Source organism: Sylvia atricapilla, chromosome 8 (genome assembly GCF_009819655.1).
Source record: "Sylvia atricapilla isolate bSylAtr1 chromosome 8, bSylAtr1.pri, whole genome shotgun sequence".
Classification (NCBI taxonomy): Eukaryota; Metazoa; Chordata; class Aves; order Passeriformes; family Sylviidae; genus Sylvia; species Sylvia atricapilla.
The window spans coordinates 1,463,213-1,490,381 of record NC_089147.1 but is presented as its reverse complement, the minus strand read 5'-3'; the positions used below and the strand labels follow the sequence as shown (position 1 = coordinate 1,490,381).

Below are 27,169 nucleotides of genomic sequence, written 5' to 3'. Positions count from 1 at the left end.
CCAGGCACTCTGCTTCAAACAGGAGAGGAGGGAAAGCAGGCTGGGAAAATATTCCTGCCCCACTCCAAATGGAGTTATGTGAGGCAGATTTTGTGTGTCTTGTCTCAGCAGGGTGGTCTGTCACCAGCTCTCCATCACGGGGTGTTTTGGAGCAGGAATGAGATAGGACAAGAGGGATGGGATGAATGGGAATGGCTTTGAGCTGATGAGGGGGGTGGATTTGGATGAGGTGTGAGGAAGGAATTCCTGCCTGGCACGGTGGGCAGGGCTGGCACAGGGTGCCCAGAGCAGCTGGGGCTGCCCCTGGATCCCTGGCAGTGCCCAAGGCCAGGCTGGACACTGGGGTTAGAGCAGTGGGACAGTGGGAGGTGTCCCTCCAATGGCAGGGGTGGGATGAGATGACCTTCAACATCCTTTCCTACCCAATCCATTCCAGGATTCTGACGTGGCTGTAATTCCCTGGATCCCACTTTGTCCTCTGAGAGGAGATTCAGATGGGATTCTAAGGTCACAGCAGCTCTGCATCCCTCTGCACAGAGGAGTCCCAAAACTCCTGGATCCAGCAAGGAGGCATCTCCCTGGAATCCAGAAAGTTTTGGGAAGATGGGAGAAGCAAGAGCCGTGCTGTGGCCAGGGTGGTCCATGAAGGGCAGAATGTGTTTAAATTACAGTTCCTATGCTCAGCCTTTAACAAGCTTCTTCTGAGGTGGCAGTTTATAGACTCTTATTTCAGTTAATTATAACAGCACTTTTTGAAACAGTATTTTTATTGGTTTTATTGATGTGCCCTGCTGGCTTTCCAATCCAGTGACTGGATCCTGCTTGGTTACCTGAGAGAAAAGCTTTTTCTCCAGAGGATGCAGGGATGGCCTGTGGCAGGGGAGGGCTCTCCTGGCACATGCAGAAGGGTCCATCCTTCCAGATCCTGCCCAGAGGTGACCGAGGCACTGTGGAGTGTTGGGAACAGCAAACTCCACATCAATTTGATCCAAGTGAAGGAAAATACTCTTTATTCCTATTGGAAAATACTCTGTTCTTGTTTATTATTCTTTTTTCTCCCTATTGTTGTATTTTTGTGGTTGAGGCCAAACTGGTCAGAGGTAGAGCCAGTTCTTGACTGGATGATGCCATTTTGGGAGAGATCCTGCTGATGTGGGTGGTAGCAACCTCAAAGCCCTGCAGAAAGGCTTTGGAGATCTCTTATTAACGAGGCTGTTTTAATTGGGATGTATTAGTTTTTCTGAGGTGCTCTAAGGTGTCCCCAGAGTCTCCTGTACTCCAGGTGAACACCCTCAGCTCTCCCAAGGCTGGCTCCATCTTTAGAGCATCTTTGTGGCCTCTGGACTCACTTCTACAGGAGATGCTCAGGGGTCACAGACTTTACACCCACACTGGGAACTCGCTTTGAAAAATGTCCTGGTGAGTTGAATTCTTAAGAGGTTCCTGATTTATCTGTATCTTAATTCATTTTAATAGGCTGGAGGATCTGCAGGTGCTGTTGATTATAATTCTTGGTGCTCACTGTCATCTGGAATTCATGCACTGACGCACGTCAAGGTGGACATCCAAAGTCAGGGCCCAGTTCCAATAATTCAGCCTTAAGTTTTTGTCCTTCAGTGTCCCCGTGCACCAGATCAGAGACCTGGGTCTTGCAGTGTAAGGGTTGTAATGTGTATTTTAACTCCCTTAGGCTTGGTGGGTTTTTTGGTGGTCTTTTTTTTTTTTTTTTTTTTAATCCATGCATAATTGGGATTATATCTCTCTGAGATATGTAGAAAAAATGCAAATCTGACTTCAGATACCAGTTAGCAATTGGGTTATCACTGCGAGGCAGGGTGCTGAGAAGGGCTGGTGGGTTTGTGGCCGTTGCAGGGGGCTGGGAATGGTGGTGAATCCCCAAAAGCAGCAGGGACAGCAGCACAGCCCCGGGAACGCCGTGTGCGGTTTAAGGGTCCCCTGCAGCCAGCCCTAACACAGTTAATTGCCTGTGATAAAACCTCCCAGGTCTGATGGGAGACTCCTTTTATATAAGGGGAAAAAAAAAAAAAGTGTTTTGTAACAATTTCTTGTAAGTGCTAAAATTAACTGACTTTCTTTTAACCTAATTAAAGCTAGGACTGATGATATCACCTATGGTTAATGTTGCCGAACATCTCGGGCAGAGTGTGCTCCCGCATGGAACTTGGCTCCGGCTCTGCTTCCTGCCTTAAAAACATTTAATGTGAAGCATCTGCTCGGTTGTTGCTGGTTCAGGGTGTCCTCCATCTCCCCCGTTCTCAATCTAGAACAGGGTGGTCCTTTCTGGCACAGAAGATGCACAGAAATTGGGCTCTTTTTATCTTTTCGGCAAATTTTCCGGTCGTCCTGCTGCCAAACCTTCTGATTCGAAACGGAAATGTTTATGGAGAGGTCACTCTGGTATTAGGGATATTTGTGCTCTCTCAATGGGGCCCAGCTGTTGGTCTTTGAAGGGTTTCATTCATGGAGGAGAGTGGGTGTCTCTGGGGAAGGTCTGTGAGCTGAGAGAACTCCCGGTGCTGATGAGCACCAGAGCTGACTGTGGTTGTCTTGGCCGGGATGACACAGATGGGGCAGAAACGTGCAGGATGAAATCTGGAGAGACCAGGAGTTCGTCTGGAGAAGCTGTGGGTGGGAAACAGGAAGAAAGCAGCGCTGGAATGGGTGAGCAGTGTGGAGGTGGAGGAGGAAATCTTCGGCAGAGCAGCGAGGTCAGACTGAGCGGGGCAGAGATGGTCCAGAGCGTGTGAGGTCAGCAGGGTGGTGGTGGGCAGTGTAGGAAAAGGGCAGAACTTCAAAGGTGGCCTAAGGGCTGTGGACAGGAGTGACAGGACTCAGGGAATGGCTTCAAACTGCCAAAGGGCAGGGATAGATGGGGTTTTGGGGAGAAATTCATCCTGTGAGGCTTTGGCAAAAGATGCTCAGAGCAGCTGTGGCTGCCCCTGGATCCCTGGCAGTGCCCAAGGCCAGGCTGGACACTGGGGTTGGAGCAGCCTGGGACAGTGGGAGGTGTCCCTGGGACAGTGGGAGGTGTCCCTGCCATGGCAGGGGTGGAACAAGATTATGTTTAATGTCCTTCCAGCCCAAACCAATCTGGGATTGAGGAAAAGAAGGGTGGCATGGAGCAGACGACAAAGGGCACTGGGACACACAGGAGAAGACTGAGGTGGTTGAAGAACCAGAACTTTGTGGTTGTCGTTCCACCTGGCTGTTGTTTCAACAGAGATCTTTGTTCCTGATGGGATTCCCTGCTGTGCAAACACAATAAATGCTCAGGGAGAGGGAGCCAAGCCCACACACACAGAGCATTGTTTTCCTTGGATGTGTTTCAGGTGTTCCTGGGGAAGTCACCGCCGTGGTCTCGCAGTGCCACATCCCAGGGCAGGATCTTGTTTGAAATCTGTGTCTCCCTGTATAGGATTCCAATCAAAACTTTAATGGTCCAGGGCAGTGAGTAGCATTTAATGACCTTCAGTGCTATCACTTGAGTCTTTTGGGCATTGACATTGATTTTCCTTATCTTGGCATGTGGAGACAGGAGTCTCACTCCATCCTTTGAAGTGTTTGCTGGTGCACACCAGGAGCAGGGAATAAGCAGGAGGGAGCAGCTTTGCAGGGATCACAGGCTTGGGCAAACCCCGTTTGGCCCCCAAATTTAATGTTATTAATTGTAAAAGTCGGGGAAAAAAATGAGTCTATTTGGATATCTTTGTATTTATTCAAGAGCTGTGTTTATTTATTACTTATTGTATCAATAATTTAATCTGTTAATGTATTGTGCAATTAATTACATATTTATTTGTTATATTATTTATTTGGAACTCGTGTCATGTACATGATGCCCAAATCTCTGTGCAGGTGCTTCTTTCCCAGGGTTAAAGACAGGATGCAGAATTTCTCACCCAGTCAGATCCGTAAAGAATTTGCATCCTCCAGAACAGATAAAAACAGAACAAGGCAAACATTGCACAGGTTGTACGACAAGGACTAAGTCTGACTCAGCTCTGGCTTCTTGTGTTCTTCCCTAAACACATCAATTTTTTTTTTCCTAATAGGTCTAAAAAGGAGCAGTGTCGGGGCTGTTTGGCAGGAATTGGGGGTTATTGCTGCTTCTCGCAGCTCTCATCCCTTTTTTAATCTCTCCCTCCCATCGTAGAGCCACTTCATTTATAAGCAGCTAAATTAAACTATGTCAGGATGTGCTGGCCCATGAATTTTAAACCTAAAAAGGCGCTTTGTTCCTCGATTCAGTTGTGGGGAAGAAATGCAGCAGAGCCACCCGGCTATTTGAACTCTTTATTTGCCACATTTACAATATTAATAACACTGTTTCCAGAAGTTGTCACATCAAGTAAAAGATCTTCATTCCGGGCTGCCTTTTGGGGCCAAATCGAGACTGGATGCATGCATTTAATAAATTGTAGTCTCAAGTAGTCATTTTGGTAAATAATTAGCTCGGGTGGAAGAATAAGTTAGCATATTGTATGCATCTAATGCTGCAAATGTACACCCAGCAAACTTTGCTATTAATCAACAGTCAAGCACTGTAAGTTGGGTCTCATACATAATGAATTGTCCTTAAACCTCCTGGGCTTCATTGATAGAAAAAATAAGAGAAAACACCAGTGTTAGTAGGCTTTGGAATAAAATTTAACGAGATTGCTCTGCATCCCGTAATCGGTTTGGAGTCATTAGAGACCAGATAATTCAGCTGCAGTTTTGGGGTGGCTTTAGCCTTCATCTATCAAAGGAAGGCTGCTTGAATGACATTTAGGTGTGGATAAATACATTTTTAGTTAATTTCACAATGAAGGCGCCGGTAAAAATACTAACCCACTCTGTGTTGTTGTGGAGCAAATAATGCTGCCTCACTAAATGCCATTGTAATGTGAATTTCTGTGTGCTAATCATCACTGATTCTTCCATTTGAAAGGTAAAACACCGGTTATTTCTCTAAGAGAAAATTAGTTTGGGGAGATAAGCACAGATCTAGATAATTGTAAGAAAAAGGCAGCCTCCAGTTTTCAGATAGTGCAACTTTTTTTCTGTTACGAATTCACATCTGTGAGAGTTGTGTGACAACTTGTTTTCAGTCGTTTGCTGATAAAGTCTTAAAAATGCCATTTAAACCCCAATATTTTTAAAATTCTTCTAGCCCCTCCTATGTATTTCATGGCATGAGTTACCATTCAGGTCCTAGAGGATCAACAGTGACTGCTCCTGCAAATGTAAAAATCCTGAACTCTGGTTTAGGAGCTCTGTTATTCACTATTTTACATACAAACATACATACATACATATTTTTATATATATATATAAAACCTCTATAAATATTAAGAATTATCTATACTAATGACATTCATGGAGCTCTGTACAGTCACTAGGCTCTTCCTAAAGGTTCTTCTAAATCACAAACAATGCCCACCAAAAAAGATAAAAAATAAGGTAAAAATACAAAATGATAAAATTTTAAATTATGAAATATTACAAAAAATTTTAAAAATTGTAATTAATAATGTAATCAGAGTCTGCCCACATGTATCAATGGCACTTTGTGGACTCCAGGCTGGGAGAAGTTGCAATCTTTTTTAAGTTGAGGAGATTTTTGTTTTATCAATTTAAATAATTTTAAACATTTTAATGATTAATTCTATATATTATATATTTATATGTTTGATATAAACATATAATATAATATAATACACTGAATATTGAATATATTATATTATATTACATTATATTATATTTTTCATTTAAATTATGTATTGTATATAATATATATAATATATTATATATTATAATATATAGTATATAGTATGTATTTATATATAATATAGTTATAAACTATATTATATTGTATATTATATAGAATTTATATTTTATACATTTAATTGATGTTATTTATATTATATATATTAATATAATATAATTATCTGTTATATTTGAATGTTTAAGATTTAAAATATTTCATAAATAGGCATCTATTGTATAACTATGTTCTGGGAGCTGCCATGACATTCTCATGGTATTTATATATTTATCCTAAGGAAACTGGCAGCTCCTGGCTTTCCCGCAGGGAATGTCCCAGCAGAGTCATTGTCCCTTCCTTTCAGCACAGCTCAAGGTCCTCCTTGTTTCCCTTCAGACTCTGAAGGACTGAGGCAGAAAGCAGCTGAGGAATAAATCCTGAGCATCCTGCCACTTCAGGGCATGCCTGCCCCAGCATTTCCCTGGTTCTCATCATGCCTGAGCTATTTGGGATGATCCCAAAGCCAATCCACTGCTTCCATGTTTATCTTGGAAGCGCCTTAGAAACTTCCAGTTCTTGGCAGTGGCTCTGGAAGGAGCCTGTTAAAGTGAAGCAGGTGCTGACCCTCTGCTAAAATCAGCTTTTCCTCCCTTCCATAAACAGGAGGAGGCACAGCAGAAGCTGGGATGGAGCTTTGGGAGGACACCTCTGAGCTGTGGGTGCAGGAGGCTTGGGCAGCCTCTGGAAAGGGCTGGAGTGGACAGGAATACACAGGATTGCAGGAGGAATGCTGTGGGATGGGAAAACCCCAATCCTGTGGTGCATTCCCACCTTGGGATTGATCTTCGGCTCTCTTGGATATCACCACCACGGGCTGGAGATGTGCAGCAGCAGCAGTGGGTGCTGAAAAAAAAGCTCTTTGTGAGACACATCCAACTGGGAAAAAAAATGTATTTCTTTCTAGTTGTCTTTAGATAGGTTAAAATGAGTTTTTATTTCTGATAGAGGAGTTTGTGGTTTTGATGAAGCATCCCCCTGTAAAGCCATGTTGGTTGTGTGGAGTTGAATATCCATTTACCCCAAATATACCCCAAATATTTACCCCAAATACACCCCAAATATTTACCCCAAATACCCAGAAAGTTAAGGCAGACATGTGACGCTGCTGACATATTAGAGGGCACCACGTTACTGCAAACAAAAAAAATCTGGGTCAAAAAATAAAATAAAATAAAATAAAATAAAATAAAATACAAAATGCACACTAAACCCCAACAGCAGCAATTGTTTGTTGACCAGATAAAAATACAAAATCCCTCCACTCTGGATTTTTTGGGATGCCAGCACCCAGCATGACTCAGGAATGAAAACAAGTGGAGTGGCAGACTCTAATGACTGGAAGTGATTTAAATTTCCCCCTTCTTTTTTTTTTTTTTTTTTTTTTTTTTTTAAAAAAAAAAAAAAAGGCATTGCTCCTTTTTAAGGAAAAATAAATAAATTCTCCAGAGTGAAACCAAAGCAGTCAAATTTCTTACATATTTTGTTTGGGCTTTGGGTTTTTTATTTTTCAATGAACACACTTACGTTATTTTCCTGTATAAAAGTAAAATTGCATCTTGTTGCTTAAGACTTAATTTTTCCGTAGGTAAAACACTGAATGGACGTTAAGAAAGGCCCTTTTTTCTTTTTCACTCCTAAAGTTTAGGCCCAGGAATTTCATATGACTCTTTAGGTGTGTGGGGTTTTTTTTCTCTAAATTTCAACTTGTTCCTGTCCATCTTGGCTCAGAGGTGCTCAGAGATCCGTGCCTGGAGCAGCCTGTTGAGAAACCAAGAAATCTGCTGCTGAGCAGAGGGATTTCCTTCCAGGGGGAGGAATTTCCCATGATGTAACTCCTCTGCTCTTCTTACCAATGTTTTGAGACCACTTTGACTCTGCTTTTGGAGAGGTACTTAAGGCTTTGAAGCCTGAGAAAATCCTTTAAAAGGCAGCTGGTGTTTTCAGTGGGATATTTAATGCCGAGGAAGTTTGTGGAAGTTGTGCCCTGCAAGTTTGGAAAGGGAAAGGGGAGGAGGGAAAAGAAGGGCAGGGAAGGGAGGAAGGCCAGCAGAAGACACCCATGCATGAGTTATGTGCCTTCTTTTTCTTTATTAAAGCTGTCAAATCCCCAGGAATGGCTGTTACCAGTCGAGCCAAGCAAAATTAATATGAAGGTTTGCCTTTCTTTCAACTCCCTGCCAGTTTGGAGCTCTGGGGGTGTGTGTTGGCACGTGGAGGTTCTATCCTGCAGGAAAAGAAGTCAGTGCATTCCTGGAAAGCAAATTCATTCCTGCCTTGCAAAGCATTCCCTGTCCTGGCCAAGGTGGAGGTGACAGGTGCTGGGAAAGCCTCTGGTGTTGAATTGCTGGGCCCCACCAAAAACATCTGGAGATGTTCAGCGGTGGCAGGGCGCTGCGATGAAAAGCTGCAATGAAAAAGAAAGTTTAAAAATAAATTCTGTCCAAACTCTCCTGCCAGGGAACACCTGGAGAAGTGAGGAGGGTGTGTGTGATGGTTTGGCTTGGAATGGAACCTCAAATCCCACCCTGTGCCACCCCTGCCATGGCAGGGACACCTCCCACTGTCCCAGGTGCTCCAACCCCAGTGTCCAGTCTGGCCTTGGGCACTGCCAGGGATCCAGGGGCAGCCATAGCAAATCTCTAAATTCCATTCCCACCCTCCCAGGGAACAATACCTGTCCAAAATCCCATCTAAATTTATCCTCTTCCAGCCAACGCCATTCCCTGTGTCCTGTCCCTCCAGCCCTTGTCCCAAGCCCCTCTCCAGCTCTCCTGGAGCCCCTTTAGGCACTGGAATGTGCTTCCAGAGTCTCCCTGGCTGCTCCCCTCTTGTTTTGGGGGTGACTGATGGTGGTTGGGTGCTCTTGGGCTGGTCTCTGTCCGCAGTTGGAGGCAGAGCCCGGAGCTGCCGCTCCTGGAGCCATGAGGAGATGGAGTTTTTCTGTTTTATTGTGACATTGCAGGCTAAATGATTTCCAGACTCCCAAGAACGGGAAACAGGATGATGTGAAAAACATCAGGAGATCATGGCTTTGAGCACTCTTCGTGCTCCTCTGGATAAATGGAGCAGAAAAGTCTCCCCACTTCTCTCCCGGGTTTCAGAGGAGTTATTGTGATTATTTCTCTCATTATCATTTTGTTGTAGCTCCAACAGTTCGCAGTTAAATGGAGCCATATTCTGCTGTGTTGTACCTGTGTGAAATAATGGATTATAAATAATGGTGTTGGGAGCTTGGTTTGAAGTCCATGTCATGGAGATTCGTGTATGGAATTGTGTATGGATTCTTTTCCTTTTAGCAGAGATATTACTAACCAGAAAAACAGCATAAAATCAACACCACTTTTAAATGCAACGTGATCCTACTTCACATGCATAAAGTTAAAAGCATCAATTTGACAAATAAATGGAAAGAGAAATAAAACTGCACTTCACTCTTACCAAACTGGATCCAAAGCTGATTCTGCAGATTTGTTTTGCCTCTGCTCCAAGCCGTGGATTCCTGTGCAGCTGCTGGAGTGTTTTAATTGTCCTTCTCCACTTTCCCATCAGTAATTACGTGGCCTTCAGTGGCTCACAATTAATCAGAAGCTGAGTTGGGAATGGCAGAGCTGTTTGATCAGGCACCAGGCGACCCAGGGCTCCACTTCTGAGCCGTGCCCCAGCCCCTGGCACATCCTGGATCCCATCCAGAGGCTCCGCTGATTATCCCAGGATCTGCCTCCACCCTGGGCTGGATCAGGCTCTGGAGATGTTGGGTCTCTCTGCAGAGCTGCCTCATGGCCAAAGCAGAGCCAGGCTCTTTGATGCCATTCCTGGAGCATCATTGATTCGTTTGCTTTGGCTTTTTGCTCAGAGGGGTCTCACATTTCCTTTCCTCACAGCACACTCAGGTGCTGGAGCCCTGGGCACTGAGAATTCCAGATTTCTGTGCTCACAGGCACTGACCCCCAGCAAACACTGCACTGACCTGAGGCCATGGAGAAGGCTCCAAAATTGAGTGACAGCACTGGGATTGTGGATGTGGAGTTGGAATAGAAGTGTGTGATATCACAGGGTGCAAAACACTGAGTTTAAGGGTTTAGAATATAGTAATACATATAAAGCAAGATGGAGTTTTAAGGGCGTAGGCTAAATCCTTCTTTTTCACCTTCTTCATGGTTTTGATGGTGTTTTGTAAATGGATAGAAAATTCCTCATTGTGGGCCACAGGTGGTTGGTTATTGGGTTGAAAGTAAAAGTAATCTAGGTGTCATTTCTTAATTGGACAGTTTGTGCTTAAAAGGCCTTGTAGAGAAAGAGATTCGGCACCATTTTTAGTTGGTTAGCTGGAAGTGCTGTAGAACACACAGCCTGTGAGACTGTGCTATAGATAAGAATTAATAAACATCTGAGTCCAAACCTGAAGTACTGTCTCAAGCATTTAATCCCGACTCTGGCAGAAAAGAAGATAAAAAGCAACACTCAGGAACTGGGGTTGGTTTGATCTGTCCCCACACCTGGCTGGCACAATCACTCTGGTTTTCTCTTCCCATGTCTCAGCTTCACACCTTTTTGATGTTGCCACAGTTTTCTCTTTATTTTCTTGCTTTGAGGCACATCCAGCCTCTCACCAGAAGACTTTGCTGTTGAGGTTTAGCACTGAGGAACTTCTGGCTCTGGCTTTGTTTCCAGCTGGGAGAAAAAGCTGCAGGAATCAGGAACCCTTTGGGTGATGGCCCCTCAGTGGTGGTGAGGGCTCTGGATATGAGAAGATTGCAGGCAGGGGCTGCTCTGGCCACCACCCTTGATGAAATGTCTCCATCATTTCTCATGGGTGCTCTGCTCATGGGCTGTGTGGTTATTTGCTGTCCTCACACAGGATTTTGCAGCTCTGAGAGACCCCCTCACCACACCCCAGCCTTGGGAAGCACCAGGAGAGCATCACCACCCCTTTCCAAGCACTGCTCTGCACCCCTGAAAACATCCAGCTTGGAAAGCACAGCTGGATACGTGCAAATCCAGGATTCCCTTTTTCACCACTCTCATCCACATGTTGCTCTTCCAGAGAGAAGAAAAGAGAAAAAAAAAAAAAAAAGGAGCAAGAGAAGAAGCACATTTTTTTATTTACAGGTGCTTTCTGTTGGCTGACTTTGCTCCTCAGCCCCTGCAAGCACGAGCTGCCATTGAAAATCAAATGAATTCTCAATTGCTTCCTTCCAATTCAATCAGGGGAGGGAAGCAGAGACCTGCCAGGGCGCTGGAGGAAGCGGGAGCTGCTTCCTTCCCTCCTTCCCCAGGGATGGGGCTGGGGACAGGGGACTGCACCCCCAGGGGACACAGAGGAGGAGCCTCACCTCCATCCATCCTGGAAGCACAAGGATGTGTCACCCAGCCTGGGCTTGGCTGGTGTTCTTGCTCCCTGACATTTCCCACATGGCTTTTTCCTCGTGCCCATCTTCTCCGGGTTTTCTTACAGGTGTTTGTACCACTGTGTCCTGTCTGTGTTTGTAGGGCTGATGAGGGTGGGGTTTTTGTTGCTGCTGTGAGGAATCCCTTCACTTTTCTCTGAGAAGAAAAAAATGACTGACTCCAGATGAAATGTTTTGAGGTTTTTATTTGCTGGTACCATGTGAATCCTCGGTTTTATCACAGAGCTGTTCTGCCTGGGAGGGGCCATGGTGTTCCTCTCAAGGACCAGGCTGTTCAGAGCCCTGCCCAGGCTGGTTTTATCATTTTTCCCCACTGTAACTTTGCGTTTCTCTGTGTCTCTGCAGGGCAGAGTCCTCGGTGTCCTGTGAGGTGTGCGAGGGGCCGGAGGAGATGCCGCAGCCCCTGCAGCAGTGCACAGCCTGGCTCCGAGCCTACTTCTGTGAGCCAGCGACCACAGGGACCCTGCCCCTGCCTGCCTTCCACCACCCCCTGCTCCAGAGAGGTCAGTGCCCCCCTCCCTGCCCTCTGCCAGCAGCCACAGCCTCCCATCTCCCTCGTCCTTGCTCTGTGAAATGATGGTCACTGCCCACGCTGGAAGGTTGGGGTGTGAACACACCTGAAGGGTTGGGAGCTGCTCAGTGAGGTGGTGGCTACTCAAAGTGGCTTGTGGCCACCAAAAGGGGAGATTGAGGCTTTGATATAACTCTCTACAACTCCCAGAAAGGAGGGAGCAGCCAGGAGGGGTCTGGCTCTGCTCGCAGGGAACAAGGGATAGGAAGAGTGGAAATGGCCTCACGTTGCATCAGCAGAGGTTTGTGTTGGAGATTTGGGAGAATTCCTTCCTGGAAAGGGCTGTCCAGCCCTGGCACAGCTGCCCTGGGCAGTGGTAGAGTCCCCATCCCTGGGGGCATTTAAAAACCTTTGGATGTGGCACTTGGTGACGTGGATGGCCTTGGCAGTGCTGGGGAATTGTTGGAATTGATGGGCTCAGAGGGATTTTCCAACCTCAGTGATTCCCTGATTCTGTGGTTCTGTGTCCCTGTCAGGAGAAAAGTGCCAGGGAAGCAGTCAGGGTAAGCTCACTGTGAGTTTATTCCTCACAGTTATCAGAGATAATACTATAATATTTTTGAACAAAGATAATTGTTACAAAGTTGTGCTCTTTATGAATTTAGATAAAAGCAACACCTGAGAAAAGTTCCTCCTCACCATTCCTGATTTATTGACTGTGTTCCTGAAGGCCTCACAACAGAAATTAATCATTTGAAATGAAATGGGTCCCATTATCTTTAGTAGTAGTAGTAGTAATAATAATAATAATAATATCATCATCTCAGAAGTCTGATGTTTGCAATGCCTTTTCTTGCCTGCCCCAAATGCCATCGTTTCTTGGTGAATGAGGGAATCTCAGGATCTGTGAGCTTTGCCCAGCAGCTTTGTTTCCATGGGCATCTTCTGTACTTACTTCTCCATGTTATGCAAATTCCCCAGTGCCAGATCTTTCACAGTCAAATTCCAGGGTGGTGCTGGGGATTTTTTTTATTATTATTATTAGTTGGGATAAAATGACGTGTTGTGGAAACTTTGAACATCGAGGCGGATGTGAATGGGCAAAGCTGGGTAGGAAATGTTACTGCTGCTGCTGCCATCTCTAAGCAACAGCAGGGGAATTCTGCCTCCCAGGTTGTCCATCAGAAGATTATAAAACATTAAAATAATGCTTTTTCTTTTCATTAGTTCTCCTAAATGGGCTCCTGAGTTCTCTTTAGCCTTGTGAATGAAATTCCTGGGTGTAAGCAGTGCTGATCTTGGTTTTGCTGCTGGTTTGGGGTTCAGCCCTGAGAGGTTTGGGTTTGTAGAAGGCTTTGGTCCATCCTTCCTGTGCAGGCAACACTGCAAGGCACTGAAGAGCTTTTTTAAAAGAGGAAAAATTAGGATATTTGTTAACAGGGAGCTTCTCGAGGGAAACAATCACCATCCTTGAATAGGGAAGGGAAGGTTAGGGAAGGTTTGGGAAGGTTTGGGAAGGTTAGGGAAGGGAAGGTTAGGGAAGGTTAGGGAAGGTTTGGGAAGGGAAGGTTTGGGAAGGGAAGGTTTGGGAAGGGAAGGGAAGGGAAGGGAAGGTTTGGGAAGGGAAGGTTTGGGAAGGGAAGGGAAGGTTTGGGAAGGTTTGGGAAGGTTTGGGAAGGTTTGGGAAGGGAAGGGAAGGTTTGGGAAGGTTTGGGAAGGGAAGGTTTGGGAAGGGAAGGGAAGGGAAGGGAAGGGAAGGGAAGGGAAGGGAAGGGAAGGGAAGGGAAGGGAAGGGAAGGGAAGGGAAGGGAAGGGAAGGGAAGGGGAGGGGAGGGGAGGGGAGGGGAGGGGAGGGGAGGGGAGGGGAAGGGAAGGGGAAGGGGAAGGGGAAGGGGAAGGGGAAGGGGAAGGGGAAGGGGAAGGGGAAGGGGAAGGGGAAGGGGAAGGGGAAGGGGAAGGGGAAGGGGAAGGTTCTTCAGCGCCGTCCAAGCTCAAAACCCAGGCAGGAGCTGTGGCAGGGATGGGACGTGGCTGTGAGTGTCAGCTGAGGGTCCCTGCAGCCCAGTGGCCCTGTGAGGGGTGGCCCTGGTGGTCCCACTGCTCCTCAGGGGCTTGCTGTGGCCACCTGCAGCACGGGCTGGGGGCTGTTCTCATTTCAGCACATGCACATTCAGGTTGTTTTAATTTATCTCTGCTGTTTGCTCTTGGCCTGGGCCCAGGTGTGTGTGTGTGTGTTTTATTGGGGGAAGGCACCTATGTCATGGAAATGCTAATGAAGAGTTAATTGGCTCAAATCACAACGATGTGAGAGCATTTCTGTTCTTCTGTCACTGTCTCCTACTAATACTTTCATAAAATATAAAATTGCATCGGAAAAAATGTGGAAATAGTTGTCAGAAATTGGAAGGAACTGGCTTTAAAAGTTATTTAGGAGAAAGGTGATGTAAAAATAAAATCATGATGGATTGCAATTCAGTTTATCTGCACATCAAAATTGCAGTTTTGCTAAATTAGGAATTTGGTATTTATTTACTTTTACACATTTACATTTGAAAGTGCCTGCTCATTTCTCCAGGCACTTAAAAACGCAGAACAAACATCAGTGAGAGCATGAGGATCCAAAGCCAGAAAGGCTTTTTCTCATCACTCTGATTTTCTTCCATTTCTGTTCAGCAGCAGCAGCTCTTCAAGTGAGCAGCCTGGGACAGTGGCAGGTGTCCTTGCCCATGGCAGGGGTGGGATGGGATGAGCTTTAAGGTCACTCCAACCCAAACCAGGCTGGAATTCTGTGATTCCATGATCATCAAAACCTTTGGCCCTTCTTTCCCTCCCTTCCCTGTAAATATGACCATGTACAGTGTTGATCTTTGGTAGAAGATGCAAGTTCCATCCTCAAGTGTTTTTGTAATCAGGTCTGACTGTTGCATAGTTCCTTCCTAATCAGTGCTGATATCAAATTGTATTTTATTTTTCTCCACTGACTTCAGCTGGGTACCAAAAGGGTTTTGCTTATGCCAAAAAAAAAAACACATTAAAAAGGTTTGGCATCTAAAAAAGAAAAAAAAGAGTGTCAAGTGCTTTTGGGATGAAACACTTCTCAATTCATGGTCAGTTTTCTGCAGCTGTTTTTGTGCCAGCTTTGAAGATGTAGTTCCTTGGTGGCAGTCAACTCTGACATAACAAAAGCAGAGAGATTTGCAAATTCAGAAAGTGGAGATGATCTGCTTTATATTTATTAAGAAATTCTATACAAATTCATCATTTGCTCTTTCAGTGACTTCTCATATATCTTAAATTTTTCTAAAGTGCCTTTAATTTTCTAAATTACTGTTAAACAGGGGGATGTGTTTAAAAGCATTAAAATACAAAATCAACCACTCCTCTGGTAACTTGGCCTTGGCAAAGGTGGGATCTGAATCTTGAGGCAGGCAGCACAGTCATGGAATCACAGAACCATTAGGGGTGGAAAAAAACTTTCGGATCATTCCCAGCACCATGCTCACCACTCATCCATGTCCCCAGGTGCCACATCCACGTGGTTTTTGAATATTTCCAGGGATGATGACTCCCCCACTGCCCTGGAGAGACTGTGCCAGGGCTGGGCAGCTTTTCCATGAAGAAATTTTCCCTTATCTCCAATCTAAACCTCCCTGGCATAGTCTTGAGGCTATTTCCCCAAATCCTGTCCCTTGTTCCCTGGGAGCAGAGCCCTGCCTGACTCCCTGTCAGGGAGTTTTGGAGAGGGAAAAGTTTGGTTTCCCAGCACCTCAAGGAGTCCTCTCCTTCCTGGCTCTCCAGTTTATACACAGCTAATATATTTATTTTTAAACATAATTGAAAACGTGGAGCAAAATTTCAACGACCTGTGTCACCAGCATTCAGTGTGGAATTTCACTGAACAAAAGGAAAGTCAGGTTTTCTCACTGCTCTCAGTGGGACACCTCAAAAAAAAAAAAAAAAAAAATCCCTGAACATTCCTAATGGGAAATGATTAATTGCCCTTAATGTAGCCTGGTCATTAGCTCCCTTTCTGTATGAAGAAGAAAATTGGAGCGTTGTTGTTTCGAGGGCTGTGCCTGGGGTGGGTGATTTGTGGGTCTGTGACGGGGGGAAGGCGACCCTGAATTTGCTGCCCTCCCTTTGTGGTGCTGTGTGTGGGGTGGCTGCAGTGGCAGCGTGGCACAGGGGTGGCTGTGGCCGTGTGTTTGCAGACCAGATGGCTCATTAGAGCACAGGAGCAGAGGAAATTGGAGGCACAGCAGAGTTCTCCTTCGCCCTGTGACGAGCAGCAGCCCTGGGGTTGTGCTGCTTGCCTGCTGTGCTGTCCTCACTGGGTTTAGGAAACCTTTAGATTCCTGAGGATGGAGTTCCTCCATCCAGTCCTTGTCCTGAGAGTGCAGAGCTGGAGCAAAGCTGAGCTTTTCCCTCCGTCCAGCCCCGTTCCTTCACACGAGCTGTGAATTCCTGTGTCAGGGCTCAGAGGTCTGGAAGTGGCGTTAGGGGTTTTGGTGGTTTTAAACTAAAGGAGGGTCAGTTTACATTGGATTTTGGGAAGGAGTTGTTCCCTGAGAGGGTGAGGATCCCTGGCACAGGGTGTCCCTGGGTCCCTGGAAGTGCACAAGGCCAGGTTGGACAGAGCCACCTGGGACAGTGGAAGATGTCCCTGCCCATGGAACAGGAGCGTGATGGACTTTAGGGTCCCTTCCAACCCAAACCATTCCATGATTCAGTCACATTCCAAGCCAAAGGCAGAGCCCAGCTGTGCAGAAAGACCCAGGAGGAGCAGCTGAGGGTGGAGAGCAGAGAGGAGAGCTGTGCAGCCGAAATTCCCCGGGCACCATGTACGTTATTCATCCAAGAGGGGATATTGATGAACCACCTCATGCATAATGGGAACCTTCAAAGGAGCCTGGAGCAGCTCCATCCTCCCGCCCAGGTGACGTAGCCAGGCCTGTAATCAATAATTACCCTGTGATTTCCTGCTCCTTCAGACACTTACAGTGCCCAGGGGGGCTGGGGAATGCCACTGCTGGGCTGAGGAAACTCCTCACTCTCTGTGTCACCTCCGTGGAGTCACCTCTGGGCTCATCCTCCTCCCTGGGGCTGTGGGATCTCCCCTCTGGAAAGCTCCCATGGGGAAAACCCTTCCATAAAACATCCTGAGTACTCTGCACCCTTCCAGGAGCACCTCTCTTCTACTCGTTTTGCAACTTTCTAAACTATAAAAAAATCCCAACTTGCAGCAAATTGAGAAAGAAAAGTAATTTTTTCTGTATTTTCTGACTGTGACTTAGCAAAGGCCAGAGTATTTTTGTATTCTTTCTGTGGTTAGAATATTTAAATCACAAGATTGTGGGGCTGTTAATTTGTCTGTTTCTGAGATGACAAATTCAACATTCCCTGTTGCTTCCATTTAAAGGAGATTTCAGGAGCTGTGCTGCTCACCCTAATTTTGGTATCCTGAGAGTAAATTTTTCCCACGTACAATTTATCCATAGACCTTTTCAACATATAAAAATATTTCAATGAGAAAATGACTAAAATGAATTTCAGATCTCTTTTTCTCTTCCTTTAAATTACATTAAAAAAATTGCAAGAATCGTTGACTTGGTTGAGGTATTGCCAAGAAAATCTGGAAGGTTTGAAGCTTCAGGTGCCAGTTTGTGGATAAACTGCAACTTTTTTTATACATATTTTCATATTTCAGGCACACGCATGTTCAGGTCCAATGTATTTTGTCAGTCCTGTGGTGACCCTTTTGTTCAGATGTCATTAAGTGGAGACTTATGATCAGATTTTGCTTCAAGGAGCAGTCCCTGGGATTTCCTTTATTTTAGAGATACAGATAAGATATAGATATGGATTAGCTATAGATTAGCTATAGATAAGATATAGAAAAGATATAGATAAGATGTAGATAAGATACAGATACATATTTATGATTAAAATAAACCAGCCTTGAGAGGAAAAGCAGCAAACTCAGCCAATGAGGAGACCAGGAGTCCTGGTATCATTTCTCCATGGTTCCCTGATTTCCAGTAAAAAATGGAAAATTCAATTCGTTTATCTAAGTGGGAATCCACCAGGTTATATAAAATGCCAGATACATGGATAGATGGGATTTGGGGCAGGAATTGTTCCCTGGGAGGGGCTGGGATGGAATTCCCAGAGCAGCTGTGGCTGCCCCTGGATCACTGGAAGTTTCCAAATCCAGGTTGGACATTTGGGCTTGGAGCAGCCTGGGATAGTTGAAGGTGTCCATGTGTGGGGCTGGATGAGCTCTAAGGTCCCTTCCAACCCAAATTATGGGATTCTGTATTCATATTTTGCAGTCTTGAGCTGCTCTGTTCACTTGCTGAGGAGGAGGCAGGACTTGTCCTTTCCTATGCAAATGCAAAATGTCATTTTTACCTCTGATTTTTGCTGCAATTTGTGAAATTCTCTTAGTTTGGTGCTAGAGGTTCAATTCATTAAAGGGAAAAAAAAAAAAAAAGTTGAGAAATGTTTCTGGTTTTCCCTTTCTCAACCCTGCAGCTTCATCAGACATGCAAATACATTTCTATTTAGGCTTTTAGAAAGTGTTAAATATGAAATAATCTGCTCGGAAATGTTCATACTTCACATATCTGGACATGGCAGATTCAAGTGCAGAGAGCTGACAAGCTTTCCTATTTCTGTCTGCCAAATCAAAATTCAAATTCCAGAGACTGGCATCTCCTTTTATTACCATTTCATGTGAGAGGAGTTTTGATAAGCAGAAAGTCACTGTTTTGTGAGACATTTAATGGATTTTTACAATCCAATACTTTCTTACAATTTTCTGCAAACAGAAATCAATCCTCTCCAACCTTCAAAAATGGAAACGGCAAAACCCAAAATAGCCCAGTTACTTTTATACCTCTAATTCTTTTTCCAGCCCAGTTGGCCCATTGCTTTCTATCAACTATGTGTATTTAAAAGCAAAACAAAACAAAACAAAAATCAATACAAATGCATTCTGGACAGAAATATCTGTAAAATTCCTGACCCCACTCCTGTTGAATTCACACCAAAATTCCTATAATTTCCAGTGGAAGGCCACTGTGCTTTTAAGTGTATCTTAAATACTTTTATTGAAGTTCACAGGTTAAATTGTCAACCAAATGTGGGCCATTTAGGACAATTCAGACCCTGTTTTAGGTGCAAATTTCCTTTTTGGCAGCACTGATTCCAGATGTTGAAGTCCAGGGGTTTTGGTGGAGCCTTTCAGAATGTCCATCACTGATGTGACCTTGGAAGAGCCTCAGGATGGAGAGAGCAATGTGTCTCTCCTGTCATGGGGAAAGCAGTGAAAGGGTCATTTATTTTTAAAAATTAATTTTATTTCCAGTAAGACAATCCTTCCTTGCCAGTATTCTTAACATTATTACAGGTAGGCCATAATTAGAATAAAGGAGCATTTTATAAATAGGGGTTTTTAGGTAAATGTAGGTTGAAGGTCCACAGCCCGTGTTCACCTGTGCAATGCCAATATTTTTACTTGTTCTCAGAGAATTTGAGGACATTCAACATTCAAGACTCTGAAACAGCTGCAGAGATGTGTGGGTTTTGAAATTATCCCAAACTTTTGTTTAGAAATAAAGGGTTTGTGTTTTAGTGATGGGCTGCTGGGAAGGAATTCTTCCCTGTGACGGGGTGGGATGGAATTCCCAGAGCAGCTGTGGCTGCCCCTGGATCCCTGGATGTTTCCAAATCCGGGTTGGACACTGGGGTTGGAGCAGCCTGGGACAGTGGGAGGTGTCCCTACCGTGGCAGGGGTGGCACTGGGTGGAATTTAAGGTCCCTCCCAACCCAAACCATTCCACGATTCCACGATAAATATTTACACAGAACTGCACTTGGACCAAAATCAGGGCAGCTTCACTCTAAAAATCAGCAGCTCTAAAAACCACCCACGTGTGAGGCTTCTTTATAAAGTGAATTTGCTCAAAATCACATCCCTTTTCTCCCCATGAAATGAAAGGAATCAGTTGACCCTGATCTAAGAAACATTTTGGCCAACCCGGTAACTTTTGACATTGCTGCTTGAAGATGAGATTTAGATTAAAAGGTAAGAATGGAAGGTGGAAAAACCCCACCAGTGCAGGAAAATGACTTTTTTTGCCCAGAGTCGTGTGCTCATCTTCACCCAGAGCCCCAGACCTCAGCACCTGCTCTCATTGCAGACCTGTGAGGAATAAGTTTAATTTAATTCATTTTTCCTTTGATTTGGTGGCTGGCTTGCCACACATGCAGCCCCACGTAACCTTTGCACCCCTCCTTAATAAAAACCCATGCAATCAAGATAAAAGGAAAGGATTTTATAAATACAGCTTCCCACACCCGTTTTATTAATGAACTTCCAGGCAAGTTTACTTAAAACATCATATCGATAGGAAATGCCATCAATACTCATATACATTTAACCTGTTTGGTGTTTCAGAGGTAATGTGCTTAATGGGACTGTTACTATGGTGAGCACCTTGTTTCTAAGTAATATTGTTAATTTTTTTTTCGGGAAATGACAGTATTGTGACATTTCTGACAGCCTTTTTATTAGGGGCACATAAATAAATTCGTCTGAGGGGGAAAAAAAAATTATAATAAAGGTATTTTGCTGCACCTTGACCTAAGGATGCCCCTTTCTGACCCATTCCCAAGATGTTTTGCCACATCTTCTGACCAGTTTATTTGCTGACCATTTTATTCTGGGGGAAACAAGGTCTCACTTAGCTGGAAAAACACACTTTTCACTAGAAATTTGCATCCCGCACTCTTCTCAGAATAAAATATGCAAGAACAACATAAATGGCATACTCCCTTTTTTTTTTTTTTTTTTTTTTCTCCTTTCTTTCTTTTTTCCCCATGAATTGGGCCTTTGATGTTCAAGAGGAGCCAGTATTAAAGGACATCCCTAGAAGGCTGTAGAAATTGTCCCTATTTATGACAAATGTAAAATAGTACAAATCTAGCTGAATGTGATGGTGTCATTAGTTTGTGAATCGCATCCTCGAAAATAACTGTGGAGGAGCCAAATCGGTTTAAAAGAAGATAACAAAATGGTTTAAGCTACTTAGGTTGAATGCCAATTATATTTTAATATTCAACTGAGCATATTTTACTAAGAAAAAAGGCAGCGTCGACGCATGCATAACTCATTGGCAGCGTCGACCAGCTGTGCCACTCTTCTCTTCGAATCACTTTGTGCATTTTAGTAGCATGGTAATTTAGTAGAGAACTACCTGAGTGATGGCATTTTCAATGAGCAGGTAATCTACAGAGAATTTTTATATGGTTATGAGTTCTGTGCTTCAGCCTGGCAACACAAAAATACATCAAGACCAATTACGGTATCAACTTTCAGCGTGATACCCTTGCCACGCAAGTGCATGTATTTCTGCCCCAGGCATTTCAAATTGCATCTAATTTGAAATCTTTGGGGTTTTAATTAAATTTCAGAATATATGGAATTCTTCATTAGTACCTGCTCTGAATAGCAGATTATACTTCTCTCAGTCTCTCGTTAAAGAAGTAGGCTGTGGTAAATAGCATGTTCAAGAACTGATCATTTGTGGTGCCTGGATATTGGGAACAGAAATAGTGAAATGCAAAATAATATCAAAAAGATTATTAGTCCAGTGAGGGACTCTTGATTTGTATTTTAATGGAATTTTACATTTCTCTTAATGATTTGCAAATTGTCCTCTGATTATAAGATGCATTAAGCTTTTCATTTTAATGGAGAGACACAGCCATTAGCAGAAATTTTTTTTCTGTCTTCTTTTTAGAGTGCTTCCCTGCAGCAGATAAATATTGAAACCATTAACACCTTTTGATGTACTTTATAGTGCTGCAGCTTGGACCAATACATGAATGAACATCACCCTTTTATATTTTAGCACTTTGCTGGAAGCTCCTGGTTGTCGTTCCGTAGGTGAACAATGACCGGAGCCCCACGTTCTCCCCACGACTATTTCCTTATAATTAATGTTCCAAATGTTTCGGGGAACATCATTCATATTTAATGCCAAAAAAGGAGTAGTAAAGCCAACAAAAGTCAAGATCTGAAATGCAGATGGAGGGTGCTGTGACCTTAGCTCTGACCATCCTTCCGGGGAGGAGGGTTTGTTAGGGAGCCGCGGTGGGCGAGAACACAACCGGCTCCTTTGTTGCAGGCTCCAGGATACAGGAGCACTCTCCATTTGTCAATCTGAAAGTCAAATTTCCTCCTTGCTTTCAGCTTAACGTGAACCCTTAATGTTGTATAAACATGTTGTGCCTGTGCTGACTTCATTGGGTTTGGCAGGAGAGCACGGGATGAAGAGCAGCCTCCTGTTTGTGGCGGCTGGCGAAGCGTGAGGAGGATTTTCCTGCTGCTGCAGGTTTATGTTAAACCACGGGGCTGTTACATCAGGTAAATGTGTGATTATGAGCCTTATCAACTGAGGAAAATCCCTGCAATATTCTTCAGATGCTTTGGAAGATCAAGCCATTCTCTAAGAGGTGCAGGACTGGGGTGTTTCCCCAACCCTAGCTGCTTCTCACTCCCCAAATAACCCGAATTTCTGCAGACTCCTCCTCTCCTGGCAGGTTACCTGTGAGAACTTCCTCCAGGCAAAGCACTGATTTTTAGGGCTGCCTGGTGATTGAGCAACCTGGAATCTCTGAAATCCCATCAGGGGTCACTGGTAGGACCGCTCCTCTGTTTGCTTCCAGGATGTCTGTTTAAATAATTTGGATCTCGGGAATTCCAGTTGCAGTTCATTTGAGCAGCGCTGTGTGATGGCTCTGGGATCAGTCGAGGGGCTGAGTGACTTCATGGGATCACACTTCACCTCCTCCCGGTTGTTTTGTTGGCTGCTTTAATACATAATCCTTGAAAGAAAAAAAAAGGGGAAAAAAAAGCAAAAACACACCTTAACTTTGAGACTGAAGGCAGAAGATTCTGGGAATTATTTGCTGCTGCTGCAGCCTTCTTGGAAGGATGTGAATTAGTGTTTGGAAAGTGCTGTGTACATCTTAGCTCCATCCACTAGGTATTTATAACTCAATAATAAATTAATACAAATAAAAAAAAAAATCAGTACTTTGATACTGACTTCATTCGTATGCAGCGAGGAAATAGTTCCATTTTATTGCATTTAAGCACTTTAATGAGTATTATTTTTAACCTGCACATTCACAAAGGAACTTATAGAAAGCCGAAGAATTTGCTGTTCCTTTTTTAGCCCAGCGAGGCTCTTACACTTTGTTCACGTAGTGGAGCACATTTGCATTGCATGTTTCATATATTAATTTTCTAGGCCAGGTTATCTTTGGCAACAGGATCTTCACAAAGCAACTGAGGGTGCAGATTTCTTGATCCAGAGTCCTTTGGGAGTGGATATTTGGGGCCGTGCCGAAAAATGAAATAGTAAAAAGGAGTTACACCTCATCAGTGTAAGTCTAAGTGGAATTAGGGAGAAAAAGCAATTCTGTGGGAAGCGGGGAAAAACAGAGGAGAGATGCTGGGGCCTCCCAGCCTCCTCTGCCATCAGCCTGGCTAGAGGAGAACATCAGGAGACCTGTGCTGAGTAATCCAGGGGTGAGCCAGTGTGGTCAAAGGTTTGCAGAGAACTAATGTTTCCTTTCTCTCAAATAACCTGGCTTGGCGTTGCCCTGTTCCCTGAGTGGATATAAAATAGGTTTGTGGAGGTACTGGAGGGATGCAAGGGATTCTTTTTGGCTGAGTGTCTTGGATTGGAAGGGAATCTAAAGTTCTTCTAGTTCCAAATCTGTGTAACATTCCAAATATGTAGCACATGCTGTTGCAGTGTGAGAGAAGAAATATCCCTGTTCTTGTAAGATGATAAAACAAATTCCAGCTTGCAAAATCAGTTTTACACAAGCTGATGTCAAAATCATTGGATTTATTTCCCTTTCATGAAATCCCAGAATGGTTCAGATTGTAAGGGACCTTATAGATCACCCAGTGCCACCCCATCCATGGCAGGGACACCTCCCACTGTCCCAGTGTCCAACCTGGCCTTGGACATTCCAGGGATCCAGGGGCAGCCACAGCTGCTCTGGGAATTCCATCCCATCCCTTCACCACCTTCACAGGGAAGGATTTCTTCCCAATATTCCATCTATCCCTGTTCTCTGGCAGTGGGAAGCCATTCCCTGTGTCCTGGCACGTCACCCCTTGCCCAAAGTCCTTCTTCAGCCTCTTTTCCCTTTCCCATCATGGGAGCCCTGAAATGATGACCAGTAATCTTGTAGCACCTATCTGTGACTTTTAGAGCCCATGTCTCACACTTCCTTCATGGTGGTTGTGGATTTTGTGTCCTGAGGTGGGATTTGAGGTTCTTATTTAGATTTGTCACTTTGCTTCTCCAAATTTGCCCGATTTGTGCTCAGTTTTGCTGCCCAATTTTGCACTCCCAGGTTTTGTTGATGATCCCTGACCAAGACCCCAAACCAAAGGTCCTGATGAGTTGGAAATTTTGATGTTAGTGAGCTTGATTTATAGGGATAAGTTGGAAATTGTGCTTTATCAAGGTGTGGGAGCATTGAATCCTTTATCTACACCTTTTCTTTTGGATTCATTAGTATTGCAGCATATCCATAAATGTGGGGAGTTTCCTGCAGGACCTCCCTGTTTGTTCCAGTCTAACTCTGATCAGATGGAGCTGCCATCCCACCAGTGTGATCAGGAAACTGCATCTCCTCTGGTTTATTTAGGATCCCTGGGCAGGTTTGGGTGTCCCATTGACAGGATGAGTCAGAAGGGCTGCATCCTGTGAGGCTGCTCTTCTGCTGAGTTCCAACAATGCAGATTGAGGCAAATTCAGTTTAATTTTTGTTATTTCCTCTGGAGAAGGAGAGCAGTGACCTTCCCAGGGCTGGCAAAAACAAGAACTCCAAGAAAGGGAGGGAAAAAGGCAGTGGAGGTGGGACCAGGAGGTGCATTCAGTGCACAACACCAGGAATTTCTGGATTTTGACTCAGGTGTGGGCCACTGGTGACCTCCTGTCACAAAGGGAGAACAGTTCAGGCTCTGTCTGCAAGGGGCAGCTGATGAGGAGAATTTCAGGTGAAGTTCTTGGTGAGTCCCGGCTCCCTGACAAAGAGAAATAGAGGCAAGTCCCTCATTTATTTCTATCTCAAATGGGGAAATAGAAATTTAATTTTCTGGCCCAGTCACTTAGAAATTGCAGCTGATCTGGTGCGTGGTGTCTCTGGAAGGCCCATTCTGTGTCTGTTCCAGAACAGGAGGAAGGGTTGGATGGCAGTAAATAATGATAAAATATGGCCAGTTAAGCTGAGTTTGCAGTGATAAGGCAGTGCTTGAGTTTCTCTGATCTGCAGGTCTCTTGTATTTATGTCTACAGCAGTTCCTACGTGGCTTTAAAATGTCCATAAAGTCATTAAAAGGTTATTTTTATGTACTTTGCACCATTTCCTGCTCCCAAAATTGACATATTTGAAACAAAGCATAAAAACTATTTACTCCTGGAATGAGATTTTGAATGGGAAATGTTGGCCTGGAGAAGATTTCTGTCCCTGATCATTCACCCTGGAGTTAAGGCTCTGGTAGAAATACCAACAGGTCTTGGTTGGTGCCCCAGATTTGAGTTGCAGAGTTGGTGCTGCAGATTTGGGATCTGTGTCTCAGTCTCTGCCTCCTCTCCTAAACCTCTCCATGCTCCCTCAGGTAGGAGTTAAGACATCCCCAAAACAAAACTCTGAGGCTTTTGCTGATTTTAAGCCACTCATGCTCATATGGAGAATGATTTGTGGAAGTCTTGCTGTCCCAGAGCCTGCTGGGAAGAACTTCTCATGAAGTTCTTCTCATGAGGTGCTGCCAGGAAGCTAAAAATACAAAAAAACACTGAATTTTGCATTAAAATAACACCATTAAATAATTAGTGATTTTCACCCATGGCACTCCCTACTTCTAAAGCAATGTTTTAATGCTTAAAATATACTAAATTGTTGCTTTTTCCTGGCCAGGTGTTGGCCCTGGCATCGGTGGCACTTTGTAGGCTGCCATTTGTGCCAGTTATTTTTGAGGTACCCTGAAAGGGGAGACTTGGAATATTCCTTTCAGTGGACAAATGTGAACGTTTTGGAGGGAACAAAAAGCTGAAGAGGTTCTACCTCTTCTCAGAGGTGTGAATGAACCCCCTGAAGGCTCAGTCCTGTTTGTGAAGCATCTGAGATATGCACAGTGAGGAAATTTGGGAAGTGCAGAGGAGGGGGATCCCCAGCACAGCAGATCCAAACCTAAACCCACTATCTCCTGCCAGGTGATTGAAGTGCAGGAATTAGATACATGGATGAAATTCCTCCTTGTGAGGGTGATGAGGGGCTGGGATGGAATTCCCAGAGCAGCTGTGGCTGCCCCTGGATCCCTGGCAGTGCCCAAGGTCAGGCTGGACATTGGGGTTGGAGCAGCCTGGGACAGTGGGAGGTGTCCCTGCCATGGCACGGGTGGCACTGAATGATCTTTAAGGTCCCTTCCAACCCAAACCATCCTGGGATTTTATGAAAGGGAAATAAATCCACGGGTTTTGACATCAGCTTGTGTAAAACCGATTTTACCAACTGGAGTTTGTTTTATCATCTTACAAAACCAGGGATATTTCTTCTCCTTCGCAGTGGAAGGTGTCCCTGCCACAGCAGGGGTGGCACTGGATGACCTTTAAAGTCCCTTCCAACCCAAACCAGTCTGGGATTCCATCATTCCCTGCTCCAAGGCTGGCTCTGCTGGCATCAACCCCTCCATAAATACCCATCTGCATACTGGAGACATGCAGAAATGCTTCATGTTTATTTTTGCTGCTCTTTGATATCATTGCAAAGTGGATAAATGCCTTCCATCACGCAGCACGAGCAATATTGAGATATATTTTAGTGCATAAATGGAGCACCCTGGCAGATCCATCACGTTGGCAAGGAGAGTGTTTGTGGAGATTCCAGGGGAGGCGTTCGGGGCTCCTCGGAGCCAGCCCACAGCCAGGGAGATTTGTCACCCTTGTTCCAGAGCCTTCCCCGTGCTCCAGGAACAATCTCAACGTTCTGCTTCCTTAATTGAAGATTAAGATTGTGCCGTGTGAAAGGAGTGATTAAAGCAGCACTTGTGGGAAGAGGGGAGGCAGCAGCGTTTGGGGCTTAGCGAGACCTCCCAGGCTCTGCTCACTTTCCCTTCTGGAGCTCAGAGCTCAGCCAGCACTCCCCTTCCTCCCTGGCTGCTCACAGGTTGTGGGTTTGAGACCTTGGTGGGCAAATCCCAGCAGCAGGGCACCTGTCCACACCTCAGGAAGCTGTTCTGGGGAGCTTGGAAGGCTCAGTGAGCAGGGCGAAGTGTTGTTTGCTGGAAAGAAACCTTATTTCGCGTACAGACAATGCGTGCACCGGCCC

General features: G+C 44.7%; 1 protein-coding gene across 2 annotated transcripts in view; it reads left to right on the top strand.

The window, feature by feature from the left end:
- The window catches only part of MGMT (O-6-methylguanine-DNA methyltransferase), a 131,143-nt gene that overhangs the window by 88,193 nt on the left and 15,781 nt on the right, over positions 1 to 27,169 (top strand). For both annotated transcript variants that reach the window (XM_066323408.1, XM_066323409.1), the window contains exon 3: positions 11,581 to 11,738. In XM_066323408.1, coding sequence (XP_066179505.1) covers positions 11,581 to 11,738 — 158 coding nt within the window. The remainder of the gene's footprint in view (positions 1 to 11,580; positions 11,739 to 27,169) is intronic.